Source organism: Orbicella franksi, chromosome 8 (assembly GCF_964199315.1).
Source record: "Orbicella franksi chromosome 8, jaOrbFran1.1, whole genome shotgun sequence".
NCBI classification, from domain to species: Eukaryota; Metazoa; Cnidaria; class Anthozoa; order Scleractinia; family Merulinidae; genus Orbicella; species Orbicella franksi.
Window position 1 is genome coordinate 29,719,744 of NC_138152.1, and position 18,253 is coordinate 29,737,996.

Sequence of the window (18,253 nt, forward strand, 5' to 3'; positions counted from 1 at the left end):
AGCTACGTCTTTGCTATATTGTAGCATACCTGAACTGCTATACAGATGCTGTATCTACAACTAACCATGTGTAAGGGATTACATGCACAACTTTATTTTAATCCGAATTTACAAGTAGCTAAAAAGCTAATATCTTCGAGGAAAATAAACATTGCAAATGTAAAAACAAAATGTACTACTACTAACAATTATGTTTGGTTATAATATACCTAAAATAAACAATTAGTGTAGTAATCAGCAATTGTACCTGAAAGGAGACTGTTTTTGCGAGGCGTTTAAAATCAGTTAAAATAGGTTCCGTTCTCAGGTAGAGAGTTCCAAGTTTTGCAAGGAAAATACTTAAAAAGAGTGACGACCATAAGAAGAGGAAGCAGGCTTACACAATGAAAGTAAATCAGTTCCTCTAAGAGAGCAGATCATAGAACTCAAAGTTAAGTCAGAGTTAGCAAAGCAAAGTCAATGCATGCGGACTGACTGACTGACTGATTAGCTGGTGATTGACTAACTGATTGACTGACTAATTAGTTGCCTAATTGACTGATTGATTTACTGACTCACTAAGTGAGTGACTTATTGACTGACTGACTAGTTGACTGACTGACTGATTGACTGACTGACTGACTAATTGACTGACTGACTGACTAATTGACTGACTGACTGATTGATTGACTGACTGATTGATTGACTGACTGACTGAGTGATTGACTGACTGACTAATTGACTGACTGACTGATTGATTGACTGACTGATTGACTGATTGACTGACTAATTGACTGACTGACTGACTAATTGACTGACTGACTGATTGACTGACTGACTGATTGATTGACTGACTGATTGATTGACTGACTGATTGATTGACTGACTGACTAATTGACTGACTGATTGATTGACTGACTGATTGATTGACTGACTGACTGAGTGATTGACTGACTGACTAATTGACTGACTGACTGACTGATTGATTGACTGACTGATTGATTGACTGACTGACTAATTGACTGACTGATTGATTGACTGATTGATTGATTGACTGACTGATTGATTGATTGACTGACTGATTGATTGACTGACTGACTAATTGACTGACTGATTGACTGACTGACTGATTGATTGACTGACTGATTGATTGACTAGGTAAAGAATTAACAAGATACAGGATATTCAGGGGAAAACTAATGGAATATGGGATATTTGTATCAGATCAAACAGGATATCGAGTCGTTAATCTTTTGGTATTGGAATTCACGGGACGCGGGATACGGGATACCCCTTAACGGAGCCTCACTACTAAAAAAAATTCGAAGAAGCGATCAAGGTTTTATCTTGTTCCTCTAGACCGTCGCAGATTACCCCTTCCCCTCTCCCCACAAGCATCTTGTCAGCTTGCCTCAACATTTCCTTTAAGTGTCTTTCTCAAGAATACAACTCAGTCTCCCAGGCCAAGGTTTCAACCTGGCGCACTAATCATCAAACCACCGTCTTACCTACGTACATGTACTTCAATTTATTTAAACACGGTAGAAATATCAGTTACATTGCAAGTCTGAGGGCCTCTTCAGATGAGCCCCGTAATCGGGCTGGCTCGGTTACTGGGATCAATTTTGTGGTCTGTTCGTATGGGAAATTTCAGCCCGGTCGACCGAGACGAAATCCAAGAAAAAACAACCAAAATGGTTGAACATAAACTTGCATCGTTCGCGACTGTCGTAGCTTTGTGGACTCTTGTAACTTTACTAATAAAACTAATTCGCATACTCCTAAAATGGAAATACATTCAAGACAAAAATTATGCCAATTTGACCGCTTTGTTGCGAAAGCGAGGCTATTTTGTCTAAAAAGTTTCGTCCCGGTCACCTGGAGTGGCACCTGCAGTGTTCATATGGGACAATCCGAGATCTCGGTAACCGGGCCAGCCCGTCTTCTCATATGAACACATCGAAAATTTTACGAAGGAAAGAGTGGCGAGGCGAGAGCCAGCCGGGCTCATATGAAGAGGCCCTGAGATTAAAAAAACTAACAAACAAACAAAAAAAAACTGATATACATGTTTGTCGTGAGGGAGTGCTATATGGACATTACTGATTGATCTACACAACGTTCGTTACGCGATTTAATGAATACTTACCATGATTGGTAAAGAGTACCCATGTCAAAATAATAAGTAAGTCCGATATGGTTAACTTAACGATGATTCCACTGAGGGTCTAATATTAAAGGAATGAAAAAATCTTTTTTAACTGATCTGCCATGGCAAAAACTCCTTGGTGAAGTTGTGTTTCGCTGGATTCCGAGAAGGTAAAACCAAAAACAACAACATTTGATAAACTTACCAACTTTCAAATGCTCTTCAAGATATCAGGCTCAATCGATTCTTAATATTCGTACCCAGTCCCTTGCTTGTTTAGAATATGGCTAATTTTCCGTGGTCACGTCATAATTATCTTTTTGGGTTCCTATGTTCAACACGGTGAGACGCGGTGGCCTCATGGTTAGTGCGCTCGCTTCCGGATCGAGCGGACCGGGTTCGAGCCTGGCCGGGGACATTGTGTTGTGTTCTTGGGCAAGACTCACAGTGCCTCTCTCCACCCAAGTGTATAAATGGGTACCGGCGAATTTAATGCTGGGGGTAACCCTCCGATGTTCACTAGCATCCCTTCCAGGGGGGAGTAGAAATACTCCTAGTCGCTTCATGCTACTGAAACCGGAGAAAAGCGCCGGCTGGATGGGCCACTTGGCTCGTATGTGGACATGTTCAACTAAGATTATTCCATTGAATTGCATTGCGCATCCTTACTGCGCAAGATTTCCACGTCAGTAGCATTAGCGCGACAATTAGCGCGTGTACGGATGCGTGTACAACACGAGAACATGAGAGAATCACGTGCTGAAAATATGGCATGTTCATTTCACGTTAGTTTGTCAATCAGTCATCCTTTGCATCACTTTAACATCCGTCGCCAATATCCACACCGAGTACACAAAAATGGTAGGTGATCTTAATAAGCCTTCTAGAGAAGATAAATTTAACAACTTGTAAGCAGTTAAGCTTCACGTTACCTGTATTTTCAAACGATGGAGTAATTTGTATTTTGTATGAAGCTAGAACCGCGTGGAAAGAGAGATTGAAAGTATGTCTCGTCAGATTGAAGCTAAATTCACTAAATGAGTGTCTTATACACTGTTTTTTTCTTTGTAAGGATGTTTTTTCGGTCCAGGCTGAATATTCTTATAGCTATTTCTGCCTATTTTACGCTAAAAATATGAGTGCGAATATTCTTAGATTATAGGAATACAAAGTTGACTATGCCGACACAACGCTAGTTTAGTTGTCCTATCATGACTGAAGAAATTGTGGAGCCAGACTGCAGAGAATAAAACCTGATATGACACACACAAATTAACGTCTTGCAGATTAGAATCGAATCGAACATACAGGTAATGCTGCAGTTTCAACACACAAAATGATAGTCTTTTCAAAATCTCAGCCTCGGTTTTAAAATCTTCTGAAAATTTCGCAAATTTCAGCCTCGATATTCTTAAAAAATATATTCTAATAAAAAGAATGTATTTTTATCTTTTAAAACCGTTTTATATTTTAATACACATTTTAGTCGTAAAATATGCATTGTGAGAGGCCGTGGAATATTTCTACAATATTTAAATTTAAATATAATTTCCAGAGGTGAATATAAAAATTGGACATTGTGATTGGTCGAAAAGCTCGGCATATTTAACAGTTATTCGCCTCAAGCTCAGTGAACATTGGTGAATATTCACCGAGACGAAGTCGAGGTGAATATTCACCAATGTTCACTGAGCCTGAGGCGAATAATTGTTTAAGTATAATTTTCAGAAGTGAATATCAATGCAAGGACTACAAAATAACAGACTAACACATAAAACACAGACGCAATACACGTGTGCAGCCGTAGTTTTAACAATGTAAAACAATAAAAATGCAAGCAAGATATAAATTCCCAACCATATTTATTCGTTGTGATAACGGGTAAAAAGTTAATGGTAATGTTTTGAGAAATAGGTGTTGGGTCATTCGAAATATAATATTGGAATATTTTAGGTGTTTAAAAAGTGTTGCCTTTCTTATCGTTGTTGATGTGTACGCAGGTGCTGCATTTCCTAGGAACTAGTTCTTCAGTGAAATATGTGTAAATTACTTGACCGTTGTTAAACTGGAAATGGTGCCATCATAGTTAATAGAGAGGACTGGTTATGAAGCCCGTCAAACGTCAAAGGAGCAAACAAAGACGCCCAGATTTATGTTGGAAGGTCCAAAACAGTGCACAATCTTTTGTTTTGCCCTTATACACTATGCATGGATTACGTAACCAACACGTTTCTATTGGTTAGCTCCTCAATACGGAGTACACAACTATTGTGTTTTGTGCACTGTCAATACCAAAAAAGTGAACAAAAACATACAACAAAGAACTTTGTCGGGTTTCATAACCATTCCCCTCTATTAACTATGGTGCCATGTAATCTAACTATTTTGAAAATGTAGTGTCTACTTCAATAATTTGTAGCCGATTCTTGGTAGGATGCCTTGGTACATTTATGTTCTGCGAGCACCGTTGCTGCACTGCATGTTTTCGGTTTAGCTGCGTTGTCCAGCAACACGTTTGTTTACTCGCGGGTGTCGATCGAGAAAATGAAGTAAAAATTGAAGTCTGGACTTTGGAAGCCCTCTTTTTGGAATTAGTCGCGTTAGACTCCTTAACTTATCTTCAGTCTCCTGTCCAATTTTTCAGTCAAACCTTGCCCTTTTTACTGATCTTTTCAAGGAGTTTGATAACGATGTTTAAATTAATTTATTCCTAATTCACACTTCTACCCAAATAAAGAAAAGATTCCTAACAATGGCAGCGGCACCTCATTAGAGGATGTTTGTACCAACAGCACGTCCAGTTAATGAGATGGATAGTTTTAACTGGAAATCCCGCCCACGAAGTTGGGAGTTTGCAAACCTATTTCTTGTAACACTTATGTTGTATGAAATATTTAACAACAACTTTTATCTTTTAACTTAGTGTTATCCTAAACTTTTAATCGGTAAGAACGAAGATTGTAACTTTTATATTGCTCACGTTACCTTATTTAGGTCAACCACTTAAGAATAGTCGGTTAAAATCAAGTTAGAAAACGTTTTAGTCAACCTCGATAACCTCGAAGGAAAATATGCTAAGTAGCTTGGTGCGCAGTCGCAGTAGAACCTTATTTGAACTGCGCATGGCATTACGTTAGCCTAATTGACAGATTGACATTGATTTGATGGATGACGTGGTTGTCCCTTTAAAAGGAACGTGACGAGTTAGCTCCTTGTAGTTGTGGTAATTGCTGTAACCAGTCAAGAGCAACAAGTAGGAGAACGTTGTGAGTATTGTACCGAAGTCATCAATAGTGGGAATAAAAAGAGAAGCAACCAAACAAAGAGTGTTGGAGTGATCAGCTAATTTCCCCAAAGGTCGCTTCAACAACAATAAGCTTTCATGAACATCGATTGTGAATCAATTTACTCATCGAGTTCGGCAGTAAAACAAACGAGCGAAACACTGCGAAAAATAAAATTCATCTGGTACCTTTGTTTTCTCGTTGCTGTCTTCATTCACAGTTGCCATCATCGTCTAAAAATGAGTAGCTTTAGTTTGAAGGAAATAAATTTCAGTCAATCGATCTGGCCTCCTGGCGATCAACGTTGAATACTCTAATATACTTGGAGACTCTAATAAAAAGCTGTATGTGGGACTTTTTGACTCTTAAATGACTAAAACATTCTGCGTCACAAAGTAGCCAATAGATGTATTTACCGTTTTCGAATTATCTGTAGTCTTTATTTAACTTATGATGATTCGTTCCGTTTAGCGCTACGGCTTAGTTCAGATGCCCTTCATCTTATATCAGAAGTCCACGAGACTCGTACCAGCCAAGTGCCAAAGAGCTAAAGACATTCTAGAATATATTTTCTCTGACCAAATTCTCAAAACTATTATGGTAAGTAATCTATAGAAATAGGTAAGAGGAATTATTTATCAGAGCTCGTAAGTAAACAGAGTAATGCAGCGTTTTTGTATCTTTAGATAAAAGTTCCAAGCCGTTATCAGCTGTTTTTTGCACTCACGGTGACCGTGGTTATTTGGATAATTTATTCAGGTAATCATACAATCCTTGTCTTATTCAAGTTATATGTTTTAACATTAAACCATTTATTGACTTCAACTTCTGTGCCAATAGGTAAATACTTCAAAACGAAAACTAAAGTTGGTGAAAAAATTTTCATCAAAAGATATTTATTTTTCCTGATGTGCGAAACTACTATTAAGTTGAAGGAATCCGAAAATATATCATAATTTTGTAACGAAGGACGTAAAAATAAGCCAAAATACATAAGAATGCAGAACACTGCTGGAGGATTAAGGCCCCGCACACTTTAGGCCGATAGAGTATGAAAACGGAGGTTTCACTATAAAAATGCGTCAAATGTTTTCCATCCACACTACTGTCACAGTGATAATAGGTTTTTGGCCTGGGAAAGCACTTCTGTAAAAACCCGGGGAAACTCTCTGGTTGCGGGGATCAGTACCGGATCTCCTACAGGGAATCATCCTCAGAGACATCAACAGTACTCAGAACTTAGGTCCAACGATATCGTTTTAATCCACGAATGTCACCTAAAACATTACTATTCACACTCCTGTTATCATCGCTACTAGTTATACACACAAAAAAAGGAAAAAAATTGTCAAGAGTTTACGTTCATTAAGATTGGCTGTAAATTCATCAGCCATGCAAGAATATTAATTGGAAGATAAAAACAAGGAGAAGATTACGCTATAACTGGATCTATCCTCGCCTCGTGATTTACCTCTAATAAATGTGCATAAATATCTTCACACTCCTTAAGATAGAAGTATAGAATTATAAAACTATAAAAGTATAGAACTATAGAAGTATAGAAGCGTAGAGCTCTCTATATAATATTTCAGTTTTCTCTAGTATTTCTTCTTCTTTCGTCACTGACTTACCCTCCAGATGCTTCAACTCCTTTACTGTTTTATTGTAATTTCGTTTCTCTAGGTTGAAGAAATATTTAGTCGGTTTTTCACCCTGCTCAATCCATCTTGTTTTAGAACGAACAATTAAACCCTTTCCCCTGTTTTCATAGATGAGGCAAAGTTCCTGCTTCAATTGGTTATGTCAACCTCTAGGTAATTTGCCCGAGAGCTATCCACACCGCTAGCACTGGAAATGAGTTGGTCTAGATAGCTCAGTCTCTTTTGGAGATCTCTCTTTTTTCTACGAATTTTTTTGCCTTTTTATCTTTTTGCATAAGGGATTGTAAGACCTCTCAGCTCCATTTTAACTAATTCCCATTTCAGCCTTTCATCTTTTAGTCCAGAATATTTTTCACTAATGGAAGAATGATTTTCTCTAAATAAAGTTACATAGCCGTCATCCAAATGCAAGAGAGAGTTGTTTAATTTACATAATCCTAGCCTTTTTGTTGTTAGGGCTATTTAATTTGAGTTTTGATGTCTTTCTGTATACAAACTACGTTGCCTTCTCTGTCTTTTTTAAGATTTGACTGCTACACTTAATTTTGGTGTGGAAAAAACTCCTGGATACCGCTTTATGAACACAAATCTTCCAATTGGAAGCTCTCAGCTCAACAAGGAAGATTCCAGGCCCTGTTTAAAAGACGCCTTCAAAGACATCTTGCTTGTTATTGTCTACAATTATCCATTGTACGACAGTATACCTCATCTGGTTGCTCTGTATAAACCTGCCTTCCCTAACCTGTTATTCTGCGGTCCGCCCCACAATGCAGCACCTCCAGACATTCTCACGGTGGAAATCACTCGCGGTTACCTGGGATACGAGTGCCTGGGTCGAGCAATAAGGCAGCATCCGGGATATAAGGGCTACTTCTACAACAATGATGACGTCATATTAAAATTTTGGAGTTTCCCGGATTTTGACCTGGAAAAGATCTGGGAATCCAGGGAATCCAGCCACTTGTATTCGCAGAGGGTTAAGCAAACCGCAGGCCTAAAATGGCAGTGGTGGAATTCAACTTATGGTTTGAAGAACTGCAAAAGAGCTTGCGAAGATGTGGCCAACATGACTTTGGAGAAAGAAAATGTCAACGGAGTCCAGCTTTTGAATACTCTTTTAAAGAACAGCAAGGGGACTTTGAAATGCTTTCGAGGTCGATCGGACGTTCTGTACATTCCCCAAAAGCATGCCACAACATTCTCCATTCTTTCAAACATGTTTTACAGGCAAAAGGTTTTCCTGGAAATTGCCGTACCAACTATAAATCGGTTAGTGGAACGAAACGAGAACATCGGTCGCCTTCCTGGCCTTTACATTCGTTATCATCGGCTAGGCTCTCGAGGAACTGATAGCAGATTTTTCTGGCATCTTTACTTCACCAAAGATAAGTTCTTTTATATTCATCCTTTTAAACTTCATGGAACAGAAGATCTCGATAACAAGTTAAACTTGGTTATGTTTAAGTTTTTTCTCAAAGAGAAAGTCAAAGAACTCACGAACTGTGCCCGTGATGGTTGACAGAATACTTTTGTCTTTAGCTAGGTAGCCTGGCAATACTGATATAATTGCCCGTTACATTGCGGCAGAGCATGCGCAGTATATGTTCCTTTGAGTAGTTGTTACTTGTTTGCAGCAGACGGCTGAGAAATGCACCCAGATTTATAACGCACGTGCAAGGCCATTGTCACTTCTCAATGAAGCATTTGTTTAATGACGTTTTCATTTCCGTCGTGGTTTGTTAAAGTACCCAACTGTTTCGCTTGTACCCAAGTGGCACCTCATTGAAGAGGTTCGAGTTATACTTACGGTGATTAAGTATAAAAACCCAGAATTCTCGAGTTAAGAGTTATAGAAGAGGCCAAAACAACTGGAAAGAAAAGACTAGGGTTTCGGTCGGACAGGTCGGTTTTGAATGCCGCTCGTACTGCGGGCTCAGCCAACGCATGCAATGAGAGGGATGATAAATGTTTCTTTTTTTCCTGGAAAATGACACCGGCAGCAGACAATGAGACGGTCAAAGCGATACGCTTGTTAAATTAAAACAACTTTTGTTTCCCTGAGGGGTAGGCAGACAGGGGATTAAGTAAAAAATAATTGCCGCTGATTTGAAAGGCTTTTCAAAGTAAAGAAGAATGGCGTTTTTCTTTTTGGAATATCTTTATTCGTTTTAGAGATATTCACGTTTTTGTATTATAAGTGATGATTTCATAGGTGATTCCACTAAAACAGTTCAACACTCAATCAAGAATATCTCTAGAAATATTAAAGCGGTGCTCTTTAAACTTGGCACCAGAAATTTACATCACAGAAGAAACAAAATGACACCGTCGTACCGTCGCCATGACAACAGCTATGCCGCTGGTTCTGTTTTAATTAAAACTAACATTATCAAAGTTTACCTTAAACAAGGATCATCCACTCCCAACAATATAATGGGGAAAGTTAAGACAATATGGGAATCATGTGTGTTCCGAGCAAGACCCTCTGTCCCTTTTCGAAGGGTTGCAAATTGGCATATTTGGTTTTTTACAGAAAGAGACTGGAGCCAAAAGTGTTGCCATGGCAACAACACAGAGAGCGTCATTCTGTTTCTTTTGTGATGCACATTTGTGGTGCCAAGTTTGAAGAACACTGCCCCAATATTTCTAGAGATTTTCTTGATTCAGTGTTTTACTGTTCAAGTGGAACCACCTATTACGTCATCGCTTTCCTCATTTGCATAATGCAAAAACGTAAATATCTCTAAAACGAAAAAAGATATTCCAAAAAGGGAAACGCCATTCTTCTTTACTTTGAGAAGCCTTTCAAATAAGCAGCAATTATTTTTTACTTCATAGGCACTTTATTAAAGACGGGGAATGGGGGAGATCTCAATAGAGCTTTAATGGTACCTTACCTACATTGACCTGTATAATAGGGTTCGGGTTGGGTGGTTTGTGGTAGCTCCCTCCAGAAAATGAGCCTTCCACATGGGACAAGGGAATTCCAAATATTCGACCTCAACACAGGAAGAACGGTGAGAGAATTAATCCACCATATACGATTTATAACCAAGTTATTCCCTCTCCAGTTAAATTTAGATCAACCTCGTTCCCAAGGCCTTTCCCCCTGGGAACGAGGTTGAGTTCTAGATCACTCAAGGTTTCTGACGTAACAGGAGGATCTAAAAATAGCCAATCATCTGACGTGGATTTTGTTGACGTAGACAGCCCACGCGGGTCTACACGGATTTTCACCCTGCACGAAACGTTCACACAAAGCGCCTCTGTTAATCAACTCTTTTACCCTTCGTATCACTTATATGACATAAAAAGCACCGCTTCGAATTTTGTGGTTGTACTAACGTCATTGCCCTGTTTGAAACGCTTATTAGTAATTTTCCACTGTGGCTGCAAATTCTTGGCACGGTCAATTTTCTTACGAAAACATTGGCCTGCAGTGGCTGAGAGCAACAATAAGTTAACCATATAAGTCTATAGAAATTATGATAATGTACTGAGAGCGCTTTGATTGGTTAATCATCCCTTAGCTTTAGTTTGAAAAACTACGAGAAATCCTGCAATGGCATCCACTACATATGTGTCGACTATTTGTCACTGCACATTAGTTAAGTTTATGACTATTTTCAGGTGATTTTTCCAATTTGAAAAGAATTCTTCTGTGGTATCAGCGTGCGTGGAATTCGCTTTTAATTCATTCTTGTATTTTTGTGTTTCTACGTTCAACTAAGATCATTATGGTGTATTGCATTGCGCATCCCTGCTGCGCAAGATTTCCACGTCAATAACATTATTTTAGCGCACGCACATGTACAGGCGCGTGTATAACATGCATAAAAATGAGTGAATCACGTGCTGAAAGCTCACATTAGTTTGTCAATCGGTCATCCTTTGCATCACTTCGACATCCGTCGTCCATATCCAGATTGGATACACACAAAATGGTAGGTGATCTTAATATGCCTTCTAGGGAGAGATAAATTTAAAAATTTTAAGCAATTAAGCTTGACTTTACTTGTATTTTTAATCGATCGCGTAATTTACGTTTTTCGTATGGAAAACCGCGTGGAAAGAGAGATTGAAAGTATGTACTGGGCGATTTCCAGAACCCTGTAAACAGAGGGTAGCTTCCTCTGAATCAAAGGTGGACCTTAAAATCAGAAAGTGAATTCGAATATTATTCAACGCCAGCAAGTGTCTGGATTGTCTTATACACTGGTTTTTATAAGAATATTGTTTTTCCAGCCCAGCCTGAAATTCTTATTTCTGCCTATTTTAGGCTAAAATTACTCTTGTGAATATTCTTAGATACAAATACAAAGTGGACTGCGCCGGCACAACGCTAGATTATCTGTCCTATCATAACACATGGCTTTGATGGCGTTGAAGTACTTTTGGAGCCAGACTGTAGGTTATAATACTTGATATGACACATAACGTCTTGCAGAAATATTATTAGCATCGAATCGAACATACAGCTAACGCTGTTTTATTGGCTAGTTTTGCCTTTTAGAGAAAGGATGAATTTCGTACGGTTTAGTTAAAACACATTTAATTGTATTCAGTTGACTTTTCAAATTCTCAACACACAAAATGATATTCTTTTCAAAAGCTCAGCCTTGGGGGTTTAAAATCTTAAAATTCCGCAAATTTCAACCTCGATATTCTTAAAAAATATATCCTCATGAAAAAGAATGCATCTCATATTTTTATATTTTATATTTTTATGTTTTAATACACATTTTAGTCATTACATATGCATCGTGGGAAGCTACGGAATATTTTTACAATATTTGAACTGATATAAATCGAATTTGCTATTGATTATTATTTTACTATGATTAAAATCGCACGTAAATCTCGACAACTGAATCGTTTTCTTTGTCCGCAGAAATGGCTAAAATACTACACTGAAATTATAATATTTTTATCTATTCTGTGACACCTCCCCATATTTTTATTAATGGAAGATTATCATCAATAAACAAGCTGTCTAAATAGTTACTTCTTAATCGAAGTAACATTGGAGATGACAGAATCAATTATCACGCGAAAGAACTGCAACTGAGAGAGACTAATCTAATTGTTGAATAAAGGCTGGTTTCCATATGATCGCAGACGATCGCAGACGATCGTGGATCGCAAATCGCAGATCGCAGACGATCACAAAGAGAGTTGTGTCCATATAATCGGGGACGATCGCAAACGATCGCAAACTATCGCAGAGCCGACTGTTGCATACATTTCGGACAGTGTCAATTAAACGTGCGTTGTGCTGGAAGGAAAATCGCGGCAAAGAATATGGCAGACGTCGAGGAGGAAATTTTACTGCAAGGAAATTTATTTCTTCTTTTAGTCAACCTATTTTAAAATTCCCTTGGCACTGCATCTCACCCCGATCCAGAACGTAGCGTTTTCAATTGCTTCAGATAACGACCATACGCAGTTCTTATATTGCGGAATTTGATCTCCGCCTCAGCGGCCGATAAGTTCCCAGCAGTTAGCCTTATTGTTTTTGTCTTTGAAATCGTTACTGTTACGGTGGTAAACGCACTCATATCGCGCAACTTCCTCCATGAATTTCTCGTTACTAACGTTACCCTGTTCAACGCCAGCCATGTTTACAACAAATAAGGTTGCCTTGTTGCTAAGAAGCGTCGAATCATGGGTCGGAATTCAAAATATTATGGGATACGATTCGATCGCAGATTGCAGAACTTTGGTTTCCATATGATCGCACGATCGCAATTGATCGCAGACGATCGCAGACGATCGCAGAAGTGTGTTTCCATATGATCGCAGACGATCGCAGAACTTTTTGTGATCTGCGATCCGCGATCCGCGATCGTCTGCGATCATATGGGAACCAGCCTTAAATTTGTGACTATTCGAAGCGACAAAAATTACCTTCGAATATTTTGTCCGTTAACCATCTAAACCGTTGCGTTTTCCGGGTTTGTTTATATAAATACAAAATAGAGGGATTATATAAATACAAAATAGAGGGATTATATAAATACAAAATAGAGGAATAGATCTTTTTACCTGTAAAAAGAAGCATCGAGAAACTGTGATGGTAAGCTTAGTATTCAAGTCAGAAGTACCCCTTCGATACCCATTTTAGTCACCCCAAATGGGCCTTCTCGATATTTTCCAAAGTAAATAGAATTGAAACTTTTTTTTAACATCCATTTCGTAATTAGGACTCTAATAAAAGGCTGTATGGCAAATTTCAGCAAACTCGGTGAAGTATATGGTGGCGGGACTTTTTGACTCTTAAATGACTAAAACATTCTGCCTCACAAAGAAGCCAATAGATGTATTTACCGTTTTCGAATTATCTATAGTCTTTATTTATTATGATTCGTTCCGTTCAGGGCTACAGCTTAGTTCACATGCCGTTCATCTTGTATCAGAACGTCCACAAGACTCGTACCAGCCAAGTGCCACAGAGCTAAAGACATTCTAGAATATATTTTCTTTTACCAAATCCTCAAAACTATTGTTCTAACTAGTCTATAGAAATAAGTAAGAAGAATTAATTATCAGAGGTCGCGAGTAAAAAAAGTAATGCAGCGTTCTTGTATCTTTAGAGAAAAGTTCCAAGCCGTTATCAGCTGATTTTGCATCCACGGTGGCCGTGGTTATTTGGATAATTTATTCAGGTAATTATACAATCATTGTCTTGTTAAAGTTATTTATATTATAATATATAACCATCGATTGACTCCAATTTCGGTGTGAATAATATACATGAAAAAATTACTCGATTCTGATTGCCATACTAATATATCTCAAATTGAAAAGTACAGTTAGTGGAAATACTGTTAACTGGCAAATGAGCGATGTGTTATGTCACGATCGATCAGTTTAACAAATTCAGTTTTCACGTATGTGCAAAATATATTACAGTTTTCTAAGACACAGGAATACACAACATTGGAGGAAGATTAAGACACGAGGCGAATAGAGAAGTTGCCTTTTGCCTCTGTGCTACCTTCTAACTGTATACAAACTACGTTGCTTTCTTTCTATTTTTAAAGATTTTACTTCCACACGTAATTTTGGTGCGCAAAAAACTCCTGGATACCGCATCATAAACACAAATCTATCAAATGGAAGCTCTCAGATCAACAAGGAAGATTCCAAGCCTTGCTTAAAAGACGCCTTCAAAGACATCTTGCTTGTTATTGTCTACAATTATCCATTGTACGACAGTATACCTCATCTGGTTGCTCTGTATAAACCTGCCTTCCCTAACCTGTTATTCTGCGGTCCGCCCGACAATGCAGCACCCCCAGACATTCTCACGGTGGAAATCACTCGCGGTTACCTGGGGTACGAGTGCCTGGGTAGAGCAATAAGGCAGCATCCGGGATATAAGGGGTATTTCTACAGCAATGATGACGTGATATTAAAGTTCTGGAGTTTCCTGGATTTTGACCGGGAAAGGATCTGGGAATCCAGCCAGTCAGTCTTGTCACAGAGGGTTACGGAAACCGCGCGCTTAAAGTGGAAATGGTGGAATTCAAATTACGGTTTGCAGAACTGTAGAAGAGCTTGTGAAGATGTGGCCAACACGAATTTGGAGAAGGAAAATGTCAACGGAGTCCAACTTTTGAATACTCTTTTAAAGAACAGCAATGGAACACTGCGATGCTTTGGAGGTCGATCGGACGTTCTGTACATTCCCCAAAAGCATGCCACAGCATTTTCAATTCTTTCAAATATGTTTTACAGGCAAAAAGTTTTCCTGGAAATTGCCGTACCGACTATAAATCGGCTAGTGGAACGAAACGACAACATCGGTCGCCTCCTTGGTCGTTATATTCGTTATCATCGAGAAGACCCTGGAGGAACTGATAGCAGATTTTTCTGGCATCTTTACTTTACGAACGATATGTACTTGTTTATTCATCCTTTTAAACTTCATGGAAAGGATGAACTCGACAACAAATTAAACGTGGTTATGTTTAAGCTCTTTTTGATAGAGCAAGTGAAAGAACTCATGAACTGTAATCGTGATGCTTAATGCAATAGTGTTGTCTTTAGATAGTCTGGCAGCACTGACATTGCTGTTTCATTGCGGTATAGCAGCATATATTCCTTACGTATGGGACACAGATTTTACCGAAGTACACGGTTATATGTCTTATATCCGTGGTAGCGGTTGTATGTGTAAAGCTGTAAGAGTTAGAGTAGCTTCCTATAGTATGTGCAGTAGTTGTAATTCGTGGAGTAGCTTTAGTATATGCATGTGGTTGCTGTAGTATCCGTAATTATTGTAGAAACTGTAGTAAGTGCAGCAGCTATAGAATAGTATATGGATGTAGTAGCTGTCGTATATGGATGTAGTAGCTGTAGTGCATGGATGTAGTAGCTGTAGTATATGGATGAAGTCGCTGCAGTATATGGATGTAGTAGCTGTAGTATATGGATGTAGTAGCTGTAGATATGGATTTAGTAGCTGTGGTATATGGATGTAGTAGCTGTAGTATATGGATGTAGTAGCTGTAGTATATGGATGTAGTAGCTGTAGTATATGGATGAAGTCGCTGCAGTATATGGATGTAGTAGCTGTAGTATATGGATGTAGTAGCTGCAGTATATGGATGTAGTAGCTGTAGTATATGGATGAAGTCGCTGCAGTATATGGATGTAGTAGCTGTAGTATATGGATGTAGTAGCTGTAGTATATGGATGTAGTAGCTGTAGTATATGGATGAAGTCGCCGCAGTATATGGATGTAGTAGCTGTAGTATATGGATGTAGTAGCTGTAGATATGGATTTAGTAGCTGTGGTATATGGATGTAGCAGCTGTAGATATGGATGTAGTAGCTGTAGTATATGGATGTAGTAGCTGTAGTATATGGATGTAGTAGCTGCAGTATATGGATGTAGTAGCTGTAGTATATGGATGTAGTAGCTGTAGTATATGGATGTAGTAGCTGTAGTATATGGATGAAGTCGCTGCAGTATATGGATGTAGTAGCTGTAGTATATGGATGTAGTAGCTGCAGTATATGGATGTAGTAGCTGTAGTATATGGATGAAGTCGCTGCAGTATATGGATGTAGTAGCTGTAGTATATGGATGTAGTAGCTGTAGTATATGGATGTAGTAGCTGTAGTATATGGATGAAGTCGCCGCAGTATATGGATGTAGTAGCTGTAGTATATGGATGTAGTAGCTGTAGATATGGATTTAGTAGCTGTGGTATATGGATGTAGCAGCTGTAGATATGGATGTAGTAGCTGTAGTATATGGATGTAGTAGCTGTAGTATATGGATGTAGTAGCTGCAGTATATGGATGTAGTAGCTGTAGTATATGGATGTAGTAACTGCAGTATATGGATGTAGTAGCTGCAGTATATGGATGTAGTAGCTGCAGTATATGGATGTAGTAGGTGTAGTATATGGATGTAGTAGCTGTAGTATATGGATGTAGTAGCTGTAGATATGGATGTAGTAGCTGTAGTATATGGATGTAGTAGCTGCAGTATATGGATGTAGTCGCTGTAGTATATGGATGTAGTAGCTGCAGTATATGGATGTAGTAGCTGCAGTATATGGATGTAGTAGCTGTAGTATATGGATGTAGTAGCTGCAGTATATGGATGTAGTAGCTGCAGTATATGGATGTAGTCGCTGCAGTATATGGATGTAGTAGCTGTAGTATATGGATGTAGTAGCTGCAGTATATGGATGTAGTCGCTGCAGTATATGGATGTAGTAGCTGTAGTATATGGATGTAGTAACTGTAGTATATGGATGTAGTAGCTGTAGTATGATGACGTCATATTAAAGTTTTGGAAGTTTTCGGATTTTGATGGGAAAAAGATCTGGGAATCCAAGGAATCCAGCCACTTGTATTCGCAGAGCGTTAAGGAAACCGGAGGCCTAAAATGGCAGTGGTGGAATTCAACTTACGGTTTGAAGAACTGCGAAAGAGCTTGCGAAGATGTGGCCAACATGACTTTGGAGAAGGAAAATGTCAACGGAGTCCAGCTTTTGAATGCTCTTTTAAAGAACAGTAAGGGAACTTTGAGATGCTTCCGAGGTCGATCGGACTTTCTGTACATTCCCCAAAAGCATGCCACAACATTCTCCATTCTTTCAAACATGTTTTACAGGCGAAAGGTTTTCCTGGAAATTGCCGTACCGACTATAAATCGGTTAGGTGAACGAAACGAGAACATCGGTCGCCTTCCTGGCCTTTACATTTGTTATCATCAGCTAGGCTCTCGAGGAACTGATAGCAGATTTTTCTGGCATCTTTACTTCACCAAAGATAAGTTCTTTTATATTCATCCTTTTAAACTTCATGGAACAGAAGATCTCGATAACAAGTTAAACTTGGTTATGTTTAAGTTTTTTCTCATAGAGAAAGTCAAAGAACTCACGAACTGTGCCCGTGATGCTTGACACAATTCTTTTTTCTTTAGCTAGGTAGCCTGGCAATACTGATATCATTGCCCGCTACATTGCGGCAGAGCATGCGCAGTATATGTTCCTTTGAGTAGTTGTTAGTTGCCTGCAGAAGACGGCTGAGAAATGTACCCAGATTTATAACGCACGTGCAAGGCCATTGTCCTTCTCAGTAAAGCATTTGTTTAATGACGTTTTCATTTCCGTCGTGGTTTGTTAAAGTACCCAACTGTTTCGCTTGTACCCAAGTGGCACCTCATTGAAGAGGTCCGAGTTATACTTACCCTGATTAAGTATAGGGGTAGGCAAACAGGAGATTAATAGACTGAGAGAAGCTATAACAAAATTCTACTTGCATAGGTGGGAGGCTTATTAAAGACGGGGAATGGGGGAGATCTCAATAGAGCTTTAATGGTACCTTGCTTACATTGACCTGTATAATAGGGTCCGGGTTGGGTGGTTTGTGGTAGTTCCCTCCAGAAAATGAGCCTTCCACTTAGGACAAGGGAATTCCAAATACTCGACCTCAACACAGGAAGAACAGTGAGAGAATTAATCCACCATATACGGTTTATAACCAAGTTATCCCCTCTCCAGTTAAATTTAGATCAACCTCGTTCCCAAGGCCTTTCCCCCTGGGAACGAGGTTGAGTTGTAGATCACTCAAAGTTTCTGACGTAACAGGAGGATCTAAAAATAGCCAATCATCTGACGTGGATTTTGCTGACGTAGACAGCCCACGCGGGTCTA

The 18,253-nt window shown here is 38.9% G+C and overlaps 4 protein-coding genes across 4 annotated transcripts in view; all 4 read left to right on the forward strand.

The window, feature by feature from the left end:
• The window catches only part of LOC145495156 (uncharacterized), a 19,664-nt gene extending 19,593 nt beyond the window's left edge, over window positions 1-71 (forward strand). The window contains exon 3 of the mRNA XM_081474735.1: window positions 1-71. This exon is cut by the window's left edge and continues 2,249 nt beyond it. The gene's annotated coding sequence lies outside the window, so the exon portion shown is untranslated.
• Window positions 72-7,031: 6,960 nt separating this feature from the next.
• LOC145495780 (uncharacterized) lies at window positions 7,032-8,834 on the forward strand. The gene has a single exon (XM_081475369.1). The coding sequence runs from the start codon at window positions 7,651-7,653 to the stop codon at window positions 8,590-8,592; it is 942 nt and encodes a 313-aa protein (XP_081331495.1). The 5' UTR covers window positions 7,032-7,650; the 3' UTR covers window positions 8,593-8,834.
• Window positions 8,835-12,737: 3,903 nt separating this feature from the next.
• Window positions 12,738-15,306, forward strand: LOC145494336 (uncharacterized). Its single transcript, XM_081473778.1, has 3 exons — window positions 12,738-12,741; window positions 13,667-13,738; window positions 14,117-15,306. Exons 1-3 carry the CDS (start codon window positions 12,738-12,740, stop codon window positions 15,103-15,105), a joined length of 1,065 nt encoding a protein of 354 aa, XP_081329904.1. The 3' UTR covers window positions 15,106-15,306.
• A 945-nt stretch (window positions 15,307-16,251) lies between these two features.
• LOC145494337 (uncharacterized) lies at window positions 16,252-17,530 on the forward strand. Its single transcript, XM_081473779.1, has 2 exons — window positions 16,252-16,290; window positions 16,862-17,530. Exons 1-2 carry the CDS (start codon window positions 16,252-16,254, stop codon window positions 17,498-17,500), a joined length of 678 nt encoding a protein of 225 aa, XP_081329905.1. The 3' UTR covers window positions 17,501-17,530.
• The last annotated feature ends 723 nt before the right edge of the window (window positions 17,531-18,253 follow it).

Coding starts and splice junctions, on each gene's coding strand:
- LOC145494336 (XM_081473778.1), top strand. Junction 13,739..14,116: donor TATTTGGATAATTTATTCAG/GTAATTATACAA, acceptor CTATTTTTAAAG/ATTTTACTTCCACACGTAAT.
- LOC145495780 (XM_081475369.1), top strand. CDS start 7,651: ATGAACACAAATCTTCCAATTGGAAGCTCTCAGCTCAACAAGGAAGAT.
- LOC145494337 (XM_081473779.1), top strand. CDS start 16,252: ATGGATGTAGTAGCTGTAGATATGGATTTAGTAGCTGTG. Junction 16,291..16,861: donor ATATGGATTTAGTAGCTGTG/GTATATGGATGT, acceptor TAGTAGCTGTAG/TATGATGACGTCATATTAAA.